The sequence below is a fragment of the Fulmarus glacialis genome, unplaced genomic scaffold (assembly GCF_000690835.1).
Source record: "Fulmarus glacialis isolate BGI_N327 unplaced genomic scaffold, ASM69083v1 scaffold5828, whole genome shotgun sequence".
In the NCBI taxonomy this organism is placed as follows: domain Eukaryota; kingdom Metazoa; phylum Chordata; class Aves; order Procellariiformes; family Procellariidae; genus Fulmarus; species Fulmarus glacialis.
In genome coordinates, this window is record NW_009228833.1 from 70,161 (window position 1) to 82,430 (window position 12,270).

Below are 12,270 nucleotides of genomic sequence, written 5' to 3' on the forward strand. Positions count from 1 at the left end.
ACAAGACAGTTGGCTAACCCTATTTGCCTGCGTCTTCCATATACATTCAGAAGAACAAATCTGCTTACCCAGTACTGAAATACAAATCCTTTCTCGGTGTAAAACTGTGGCTGATTAAGGCTTCATGATAATAGTCCAGAACTGCATATGCTGTTTCTTAAAAACAAACCCCAAACAACACCCCCCTGAAACCAAAACAAAACTCATGGTGGCTTTGCCAATATTTCACGATGTTTGTTTTTGCTCATAGCAAGTCCTGTTTTAAATCACACTAATGCATTTGACTTCTGAGAGAGGACGAACCAGAGATTTATTCAGTGCTGTGTGGCAATGGCCCATTCCAGCAGGAAACTGAGTTGCGGAGGGGAGTTTTGTCAGGGAAGAAATCTTATCTGGATAAATGACACTCCTCAGCAGAGCATGGTTACTTATATGTGTGTTTGTACTGACATCAGATGAATGCTGATCATGCGTTTGATTGTCACTTCTCCTCCCTTCCTCCAGTATTCCTCCTACTCTCCCTTTGGAAGGTTTTATCACCCAATGGAAGGCTTTTCAACAGGAACAAGGGCACTTTTAAGATAAAGACATTGGAAAATAACTTTAAACAAATACAACATACAGTCTTGCATTTAATAAGCATGACTTGCATATGTACGAATGCATGATACAGCCCCTCTTCTCCCACTCAAGTCATAGGGCCAAACACTACTCACTGTGTGATACCCATCCTGATACTGATTCCTTCGGAGTTAAACCGGCACCATACAGACTAGGTGAGGAGGAAAGGTCAAATCAGAAGAAATTAAACCTGTAGCACTGCTGGACGTTGAGGGGGGAAGGCATGGGGGGGGCTTGTAGGTAAGTTAAGCATTAATTTGTAAAGCATTCGGAGACTGATGATTACTACCTTCTTAATAGCTGCATATGATTAACTTTATATTCCTGTAAATTTACTGTGCATGGTGTCTGTGCTATATCTGATAAAACCCATGTACTTATTAGCTGATCTTTGAGCCATGATGCCCAATATACAAGCAAGGCAATCTTTGCTTGTATAATCATCATTTTTAAAAAAAGAGGCAGAAATACTGCGAGCGTAAAGTAGCGTAGAACTTGATTAGTCTGACTACAAAGAAAAGCAGAAATACAGTCCTGCATATAGTGACTTTTGACCTCTGCTTCACCCCCAGCTACATCCTGGCCTGCAATGATTGTAACAAGGACGTAATCAGACAGGGCGTATACACAAATTGCCATCTTATCTATCCACCTTAAAATGTTAAATGTGCTTTTCCTCATTTGCCCACCTAAGGAAACAGGGAAAAGATAACCATTCCCGCTTTTTTCCAAGGCACAAGCTATGGCATCGAGACTGCTCATCAGCAATGCAACTCTCTTCTTCAGCATCACGTATGGAAGCGAAGCAGGCAGACACATGACAAGGAGATGTGGAGTTTGCTATGAGGACTTCTTTAAAATACAGCTCTGCTCTCAGTCTCCCCAGCCCAGCTGTGGTCTCTCCCTGGGTCCCTCACCTAGGGCTTTAGTAACTACTGGAGAGCAGATGAAAGGATCAGCCAGCCAGCTGTGCCCAGTGCCTCAGGTCATGGTGTGCCAGAGCGGTCCCAGCAACATTTTGCAAGTGCATGAGGTGTTCCTCTGGCTGCGGGGAGTGGAAGGAGGGGGTCAAGTGAGTCAATGCTTGATGCGCACAACTCGAAAGTTCAGTTTAAGATGTGCCCAAGTGACAGTATGACTGTGGCAAGGCAGGATCCAAAACACCTTTTGCTGTATCCTTGCTTATAGGCCAGACTAATGCCACTGGACATTAGCCTTCTGCATCAGCCAAACAGGAAAGCAGGGTTTAATTAGTTTTGATTAATTAGTCTTTCTAAATGCAGGAGGATTAGGTGAGCACAAAGAATCTTACAAAAACAGCAATTTCAGAAAAATGCTGCAGGAAGCAACAGGTCATGGGGAGTGGATGGGAAGGAAGGTGGGAAGAGTTATTAATTAGTGTTTATGGAAATGACTCCAATTTCTCCAGAACAATGATGGAGAAACAGGCAGTGCACTGGGAGAATAGCTATATGCATTCACACTGCACATTTAACGCCAAGAGATCCCAAGAGATATGAAATGAGCCAAAGCTCACAAGGTCCCCACTAATGAATGGCCAGTGATAGTCCAAGCTGATGCAGTACAGGGAATGGACGTTTGCTGTGGCCAACCAAGGTGGTTGGTGGTACTTCCTCAATTGAACCATTCACTCTTGAGACAGATTTCTTGTGCCAGGACTGCAACCAGCTCCTCCAGAAAGTAAGAGGGACAACTCTTCCCTTGACATCCTAATCTTTTTAGATTGTAAAATCATACATAGACTTTAAGGTTATATGGCCGGACTGTTTTCTGCCATATGCATGACCACTACGTAGCACCAGGGAACACTGAACTTTTCAGAAATGGCTAAGTGCTGTTACAACACAGATGATAATAATAAAAATAACAACAATGCAACGACATCTGCACCAGCACACTACGCTGAAACAAACTGCAACGCCTGAATGCCAAAGAGTACTAAATGGTTCTCTCATCACTCTTATCACAGATATCTCTGCCGAGCGTGGGTGGTTTTTGCTCCATATTTCATCTCTAGCAACATACAATGAAGTTGCAAATGGCATTACTGAGCATGCCAAAATGCCCATGCAGTAAAGATAACACTGAAATTGTGATATAAATCTATTTTCAGCTTTCATCTGAATATTCAGGATGTCTCCTCTTATCTCCGTTATATATTATTTTTATATTGTGAAAGATGACAAATACCAAAAGGCAAGAGCAATCAGGCTATGGAAATCACCTCCTGGGACAGAGCTCTATGTTCTCATAGGGCTTTTTTTTCTTTTACTTTTTATTTTTATGATTAGTTAATCACTGTTTAGCCACCTCAGGGAAACGCAAGGTGAATTAGGAGAAAGAAGGTCAAGGTTATCATGGAAAAGTTTAATCCCTCCTCAGTGGGAATCGGTTAATAGTTATGGCTAGACTCAAGTGCGGACCTCTGTTGGGAATCCCAGTGAAGGTCAAAGGCAGAGAGGAAAAAAAGCTGCACTGAGATCTTAGGCAGTCATAAGGAGACAGATGTTCCTAGGCTTTAATGAGCAGTCTTGGCTCCAGGCCTTTCTTGGCAGAACTGTTTAGTTTTAATATTTTTCCTTGTAGTGCAAGGTATGGCTCTGGTTAGCTGGATCTGCTTAGCTAACTGCTGATGATTTTTCCATCTAAATAATAGTTGACAATGAAGAAACCAGTTCATAATCTGTGACTTGATGGATTAGGTCATGGGGAACGATGTGCAGTTGTAATCATGAAAAGTAAAAATAAATAAAAATAGTAATTTTACTTTAAATGAGAACCAGTTTTAAAAGTTTAAACAGCAAATCTGATGGAGCTTCTACTGCAAGTTCTACCACTCCATCTTACGTCATGGACAATAAACTGAAGGAAAATAACATGAAGTGGACTTTTTCTTTACCAATTCTATTTCCAAGTCAGCCTGGTGGGGATCATGCCCCTACTTTGGAAACTCATTTGCATTCAGCAGTGCTGAGAATTTTCTCTTGACAATTTGCTATGCCTAGGTGAAATATATTAAATTGGAAAGTGCAGGTTTAGCAAACATCTTCTGTTCCAAAAGTAAAAAGGCTACAAATCCAACTGTTATCAAATTGGGAAATCAGTAACTTCCACTAAAAAACTGAGAAATAGCCTTGTTAAAAATTTTGAAGACTTTTAACCCTTGTCTGCTAGGGCACAACTTCCTTAATGCAATAGCCACCACAGCGCTATTCTCTGGTGGAGAATAATTTTGTTCTTTGTCAAGCATGTAGCAACCCTGATATAACCAGTGACTAAATTCAGTATCCTTTCCAATATTTCTGGGTGTCTTATTTCTGGGTGTCACAATTGCTCTGATATAATATGATATCATGAACGAGAATGTTTTCATGGGATAAGCTCTCATTTTAGACTGCTTTTCATTGCTATAGTCCAGATCCTGCTCTCAGTGAAGGAAATGGAAATGTCTAGGTGGCTTAAGCATGAGCAGTCTTTGGATCTCAATCAGTTACAAGTCAATAAAAAACTTAAGAGCCTTACGTTGGCAGGTTATACAAATTCTCTGCTCCCTCTGTGTTCTCAGCTGATTCTCTTTTCATTTTGGAGGCTATGAACTACATTTCTTTGAAGCTCTTTTTTAGCACATCAGAATCTCATCCACCACTGGTTGGTTCAGTAAAGCTCACCCTTTTCCAGAACCAAGTGTGAAATCTGCTTTGTGATAAATATCTGATGGTGCAGGAGCTCTGGGCTTGCTCCCAAGTTAAATTCGTTTATATTGCAGCAAAACACCTGCCTCTGTGTCATCACGAAAGCAGCTCCCTATTGTAAAGTACAATTCAGTGTCTCAGACAAGATTCAGATTCCTTTTTTTTCTTCCCCCTCTGCAGGAGAGGAACAGATGTCCTCAGCAGCCGAAAGAAGCTTCCTCCCTCCTCATCTACCCAGCTTATATTTCCAAGTCATGAGTCCTAAAACTCTTCAGAGTCAATCGGCTAGGGTTTATTGTTTCCATGACACCAGTCTCTTCCCACAGCCACTCAATGCTCAGGATAATTACTTTACATGACACCTGCTGACTGGAAGTGACAGATTTACACTAGGATTGTACCCAGGGTCTCCATATATTTAGTCCAACTATCACCGTGATGGGTCCCTCTGGATCAGCAGTACACCACACCAGTCATGGGACACTGACCCAGCTCCACAACTTCCCACGCATCTGGTCCATCCCATCAACTAATGGTTTTGTACACTTTGTGGGCCACAGCGGAGACTGTCTGCTCAGTACCGTGACTGTTCTCCCAAAGGCTGGGCAATGACTACCACCCTGTGACATTAAACGCTAATAAGAGGGATGCCTACCTTGCCAACAGGTATTCTGCTGTTGCAGAATGCAATGGCGAGATTTTTGGAGGAAGCACAACAAGCTATGAGAGGTAGGCAAAGGCAGGACAAATATTTATAAAAATGCTGTGTAACAACTCAAAGACTTTTAAACATTTTGGCTTAATCCGTGGCCAACTTTCTTGTCGATGTCCCCAAAGTTTAGATGCAGAATGGGAGTCAATTGCAAAAAGCCAGAGAAGTTATTGACTCATAAACACGTTTGATGTAAATGGCAAGTGCCTCTTTGTTCAGCATTAAAATTTAAATACAGTAAGGTAAAATAGAATAAAGCAGAGCTTACCTGAAGAAGCTGAAGAATCATAAGTACTTCTGTCCTTCCTATTTGTCCTGAAGGGCTGAATGTCCTTTTCCCTGTAAGTTCCAAACCCTTCAAAGCTTCTTCTTTTATTCCCACTTGCATCGTTGTCCCGTTTCTCATTCGAGGAATTCATATCACCAAACATGTCCAGGGACTCTGATCTTCCATTACTCTCAGTATTACCAGAGTATCTCTTTGTGCAAGAGTCAATGGGATCATTGCTTGTGTCACTTTTATCTTTACTCTGTGTCCACTGCTGGGCATCAGAAAGTGATAACGTAGACAGCGTATCCACTTCAAAGTTACTCTTTGAGCCTTTGTGTCCGGTTTCACAATGCTGGTGCTTCTGCTTCTCCTTATGCTTGCTTTTCTCGTTGAGCAATGAGAGGTCTTTATCTGAGCCACTTAGCCTTTCGTTGATCGCATGGCTGGAGAAGCCAGTGGACTTGCTAGCAAAGAGACCGCTCAGATCTTCATGTGTCCCCAATATCCGCTCATCCTTATGCTTGTGCTTATGTTTGTGTTTCCTTTTGTGAAGTCGGCCACTTGAAAGGCTTGTTCCTCCAACCTTTGGGGGAGCCAAAGAGGACTGCATGTCTCCAAGGCCCATTCCCACAGGTGTTTGTAGGTGCACTCCGTGTTTCGCTTTATGCTTGGCAGTGGTGGACATCTTCATATGAGAGCTTGCATGGAATTGGGGTGGGGGCACGGTAGGTCTCATAAATGGGGAAGCCGCTCCGAGCGTGTGAGACAGGTACAAAGGAGCTGGATACTGACCATAGTAACCAAGATTCATCATAGGCATTGATGTGTAAGGCATTCCATAGGGTGCATAGTAACTCCCACTGGGAATAGGGTAACCGAACCCTTGTAAAAAAGGCACCTTTGTCATGGTGTCATTGGTTTTGGCAGGTCTACCACGCTTCTTCTTAGACTTCATGTCAGAGGTCCTGCGAAGATAGAGCAATGGGTCATACTGGATATATGGCACAGGGTAGTAGTGATCAAAATTAATCCTGAAGATGCTGGGATATGGATTTTCATGATAAAATGTGTAGCTTCTGTGGGAAATCCTGAACACTTGAAACTTATTGATGAGTTCCTCAAGGTCTGCCAGAAACTGGAGGTCATCTCTGTTCTGCAGGCTTTTCCTTTTCCTCTTGTGCTTTGGCTTTTTAATACTCTCATGAGAGAGAAAGTTATCCACAATGAGATGTTTCTGCCGGTGACCATGCCTGTTCTTTGTGCTGGTGTCAGATGGGATAGCCTCTGGATTGTCCAGGGTGCAGAAATCAAAGGAGTATCTCCGGCGGGATTCTGAGCTTTTCTCGGCTTGGTCAGAAGTGCTGTTGTTGTCTGTACCTATCCCACTGTCGCTCGGTATGGTTTCCTCGCTGTGAGACTCGCTCACCGGTGACAGCGTGACTTCTTTCAGAGAACCTATTTCACAGAGGTGGGAAGGTGAGTTAGCCATTAACCTGGGTGGAGACAGCTTCCAAGTTCCACTGTGCATTCCTTTCTGGGTTTTTGTAGGAAGAGCACTGATAGGTTGAAGATTTGGCATAGTTTTTAACTCTGAAAAATTTGTTTCAGTGCTTGCAGGGCTAAGGTTGCCGTTAGTCCCCACTAACTGTGTCGAAAGCGGATGAATAGCTGCTGGTGACGATGCCACAAGTGACTGCAGGTTGGAAGGCACTGCTGGGTTTTCTGGCTGGCTGGAAACAGGCCTTGAGTGCTTGATGGCTGTCTTAGGTTCTTCTGGCTGAGGCTGCAGCTCTGCTCTTGGCTTTCTGCCCCGTTTTTTACCTATGTAGATAGTCCCCCTCTTGCTGACATTGATCTGCTTCCCTAGTCTGGCATCAATGGTGGTTGGCCCAGCACTAGACGGTGGCTGGACTTTTGCTTTCAGAGCTATGCTGCTGGAGCAGGAGGACAAGATCTGATTGAGAATATTCTTCCTCTTGAGGGTCTTCATTTTATTAATGGTCTTGATGGTCTTCTTATCCAAGACCCCAAGCTTCCCGACCTTTTTGTGAAACTTGAGTTCACTGATGGACTTGTCCTCTCCCGGGACCATTTGGGCCAACTTGGCCAGATTCCGTCTCCTCTTCCTTTTCTTTGTTCCGGGAAATTCGCGATTGATTGGACTCACTGGGCTGGTGGAGGTTCCCTCATGAATGGTTTCAACAGTGAGCAAAGGCTGTTTCTTTGGTCGTCCTCTTTTTTTCTTGACAGGTGTGATCACAGTAAGACTGTCTGTATTGGTATACAGAGGGCTGGATGGTGTGATGGGATAGGCTGAAGGAGGCTCCACCATCAGCTTCTCAGATGTTGTCATGGAGGTCTCCCGAAGGATAGATTTAGGTTTGCTGCAGGTCCATCGCCGCTTAGCTGCATGTTTGGGGTGCTGGACCTCAGATAATTTGCCAGCTGTGGGAAGATCGGTGGGTAGGAGAGTGGATGTCACAGCTACAGATTTTCTGAGTCTGGTGGCACTGTTGGGGGAAGCTTTGTCAGTGAGCACACTGCTGTCGATGGCTACTAAGGGGGACTCATTTTCAATCACTTTCCCTGGCTTTGTGGCTCGAAGATCTTTTTTACTCCCCTCTGGTTGAGAGCTAGTCCTGTTTGCTACTTCACTGCTCATAGCAAGTCCAGAAGGTAGGCTTTTCTCCTGGATAGTTTTCTCTATGGAAGATTTTGTGGATTGCCTTTTTTTCCTTTTGTGGCCAGATGTATCTGTTGTCGGAGACTTTATTGGGATAGTAATTCGTACGTGACTGCTGTCACTTTCACAGCTGCTAGCAGAAGTGGGATTCTGCTTCGAGGGTGATGTATCCAACACACTGTCCATCGAGTAAGACTCCTTTTTCCCTTCCATGCTATCATGGGATTTGCTGTCAAATGCTTTCTGAGCACTCTTCACCCATTCGATGTCTGTGGTTTGGATGGTTTGACTTATCAAGTCCTTTTTGCTGGACTTCTTCTTTGTACTCCCGGCGGGCTGATCGGGGACCTCCAGCTGCACACCTCCCTCTTGATCACCGAGGGGCAAAAGCCCATTGCACTCGGAGGCGCTGCTCGGCTGGGCGACCGCGTTGATGTTGTTGGGTGATGGGACTGCACTGCAAATGGCAAGCTCTTTACTACTGGCTGACAGCTGCCCCCACGTGCTGCTGGCGCAGGACTTCTTTGCTTGGGATTTGCTGAAGGAAACTCCTGGCTCCGGAGCGGGGAGCTTGGTGGCACTAACTGCTTCTCGACTGGGTTCTGTGTTGATGAAGCAACTTTGAGAAGCGGATCCAGTATCGGAGCTCGCTGACCAGTCAAGATGGTGCTGGTTGCTACTTTTCTGCTGGTGCTTTGATTTTAAGGTGTCACCGGTGAAGTCTTGTTGGAGGCCCGGATCATAGTGCAGAGCAGAATGTTTTTGTGGCCTGTCATAAACCTGGAAGGTAGCAGAAAATAAATAGCAAAAAAAGAAATTAGTTTATCAGTCCATTCATAACCCCTGGTTGCAGCTCTTTTTTTGTACAGTGAATAGCAACTCTTCTTAACCAACATCCTTGTAAGGGTTAGGAGCCTTTATAAAGTCTTATACTTGAGCCAAATTTACATTTAGATTCATGCACTGTAAACAAGTTTTGTTTTGTTTTCCCACTCTAAAAACAATGGAAATATTTCTGTAAATGCTAAATTGCTAAGGAAACATATTCTATTGATTTTTAATTTAAAACACAAGTAAAATATTCCCTTTCAATGGACGAATGGTGCAACTCAGTCTCCTGGTGAGAATCCCTTTTTCCTAAAAAACAATCCCTCACAGAACTTGGTGCTCAACAACAGCAATTAAGTTCATTGTTGTAAACAAGAAAAATGCAAAATTATCTCGGAAGTTGTAACAAAGAAGAGGAAAACCCATGGGTCTGCTTCCCTACGAAGCCAGAATCTGCAAAGATTTGCTTGCTTAAATTTCCACATAGAAGTCATCCCCACAAACTTAGTGCTTAAAATCATATGCATAGCGTCAAGTGTGTGAGGCACACTTGGCAGGTTCAAGATTTGCATTACTCCCTTTCCATTTTAATAATCTGCTATTTGCAACGTTGGTAGGAGATATTTTCAATACGATTTCTAATCCGACAGCAGCTCTTCAAGCCGCAGAGGTTACAGTAAGGGTAGAATTATGCTCAAGACTGTTACAAAGCAAAAGAAAGTCTACTTTTTTTTTCTTGGTGGGCCTCCTTCAGCTAAAGAAATTACGTTTACTACAGCTGTAACCTTTTCAAAAGTCTCCTAAAGAAAAAAAAAATTTTTTTTACTTTCATTAACTGACCTCTTCTAGCCATTTGTTTTCTCCTGTTACATTTGGGAGCTTTTTTTGTAAAGCTCTGGATCAAACTGTGCAACTGATTTTGTACACCTAGTACTGCAAACAACCGTTCTTAGCAAACTGTAATGACACCGTTCCAAATGCCAAATAAATGATGAGAGACTTAAAATAAATCTGTGTAACCAAGGAAAGAACAATAGAAAACAACTGCTAAGTGTCTCGTGTTTCTGCAAACACCCTGTTACAATTAAGTTTCTATCAATCAGCAGCATTACGTTAGATCCCTGTTTAGGGTGTTTGCAACAGAGGTTTTGGGGCAAGGAAGCTGCCAACATAAGAGGGTTTTGAGCTGGGAAATGAGGTGTCCCCAGTTCTGAGCAACTTCAGAGGGATTAAAAAGTGCTAAACACCCCCAAGCCCATGGTGCATTATTTAGTGACCTGTAAACATACATGTTATTGATGTTGAGATATCGTTCATGTGCGTATAAAAATGGGCATGTGGCCTTTCTGGAACAGGCAGTAACGATGAAGCTGTTCTGGTCCATCGTATGAGGAGTAATCAGGGACTCTTAAATCCTGTGGATAGTTCAGCTGTCGTGCACATGGCCCAGCCATGCTCAGGGAAAGCAGAGATTTCCAGGAATTGTGGAGTGAGAAAATGAAAGAACGCAGCTGCGGTGGAGCTGCAGATGTCGCGGGCGAGCGACACCCGGTTTCTTCAGCCTGAGAAAAGAGCTGAAAGCATAAACAGCCCTCGGGGAATGAATCAGTTGTTCCTCCTCCTCCTCCTCGCAGCGGCCTCCCGTGCGCGAGCCACACAGCACGCAGTGGCCACGACCCACGCTGCTGATGCCCTCCTTCGCAAAATGGAGCCCACCCCCGTCCACGTCCTTGGGATGGGGCCAGGGAGGAGTCGAAAGGAAATCAGTAGCACTGGCACTGAAGTTTGATAGTTTGTTTTTATTTTAATTTTTTTAAACTGATCACAAAGATCCTGAGCTTCATTTTACCTCAGCCATTTGGGGCTTCTCTTGCCCCCAGGCCACCAAGCTGGGTGCGCTGTCAGCTGGGCATGAGGGAGGTGTGTGGGAGGTGGCCGTCCCCTGGTGAGGTCCCAGTGGGCTGGAGATGGATGGCCTCCACCCAAACCTCACATGGAACATCATCTTCCCGAGGTACCATAATTTCTGGCTTGGAAAAGCCCTGGAAATGAGGGGTTGAGGCCTCTCTTGGCCCCCAGGACCCGCACCAAGGCAGGCCGCACAGATCCTGGCCTTATGGCTGCCATCGAAGCAACTCCTTACACCCACGTTACTTCCAAAATACTGAGCTGTGAAACTAAATGACCTGAAAAATATAATTTGGAAGGAAAAAAAAAAAAAAAAGAAAGAGAATTACAGCAGTGAGTGAAAACATCGCACGCTGGCAACACCCTGGTCCCTCCAAGTCCACCACACACACAGAAATCTCTAGTTTAAAAGGAAAAAATAATCTCTGATCTATATTTTAAGGCAGTTAATAAGGGCTCAGAACTGAGAGGCCAGCTATATATCAGCGATGAATGCTGATATATCGCTTGGCTCCTTCAGCCTCATTTCCTCAGCCTGCACATTATAAAATGATGATGCAACTTCCAACATATCCCTAATGATAGCCTTGTCATTACTCCAGCACCGCAGGCCACCACAACATCTATCTTACAATTCATGAGAAAGATATGCCTATGTCATCAAAGGTGCCAACTCTGGAGGCATTTAATCACATGGATAAGCACTCTGATTTCAACAGGCCTTCAAAAAATGACCAGTCTGCAGGATCAGGGGACTCCATTTCCTAAGCGGGATGTCAAAACTATATATCTGCCCAAGCACATAACAGTCCACTGGGTTTCCTCATGCAACTTCTTCCAGCACAACATTTACTATTTGCTCTCCCTTGCCAGGCACGTCCATATCATCCCAAAATAATTCTTCCGCAGCACAGCAACCGGAGATCATTTGGCTGCTGCAGGTTGGGTTTCACTGGCTGCAATGGATATGTGGAGACTGTTTACCTAAAAGCACTACTAAATAAATTGAAAGTAATGCAGCCAAGTGTGTTTTATTCCCTGTGTATCTGCATTGCTGTCTGATCCCATTGGTCCTAATGTTTAGCCTTCAATTTTCCCTGCTGGGTGAGCACCACCCTAAGAAGCCACCAAGCTAACCTAAGCCTCTGCTGAGCTAGCGGAGGATGCCAGAGCTGTCAGGAGGGTGAGGGCAAACAGGGCTCTTCAGAAACCTGTATCTTGGTGCCTTTCACACAAGTTCATTACTTTATTTGTCAGTAAGCGCGCAATATACTGCAGCTCCATAGGTCTTGGCAAGGGGCTGTCGACCTGAACAGAGTTCCTATGACAGCACGGCTGAGACCGGCATCAAGAATAGTGGTCTTTTTCATGAAAACAGAAAGATTTACCTTTATTTACTTTTTGATTTATGAGACCCTAAAAAGACTTGAAACTTCAGTGCCTGCCTTTATTTGTAGTTTGCCCTTTCATTAAATGGGATTTTCTTCAGCAGCTAGCTATTCTGCACTGGGAGTCAGCTCCTTCTTCTTTTGTG

At 44.0% G+C, this 12,270-nt stretch overlaps 1 protein-coding gene across 1 annotated transcript in view; it reads right to left on the reverse strand.

Annotated features, from left to right (window-relative positions):
• Positions 1–12,270, reverse strand: part of SETBP1 (SET binding protein 1) — a gene marked incomplete at its 3' end in the record, with an annotated part of 105,550 nt that overhangs the window by 70,157 nt on the left and 23,123 nt on the right. Inside the window, exon 2 of the mRNA XM_009583610.1 lies at positions 5,315–8,780. Within this exon, the coding sequence (XP_009581905.1) occupies positions 5,315–8,780 (3,466 nt within the window). The remainder of the gene's footprint in view (positions 1–5,314; positions 8,781–12,270) is intronic.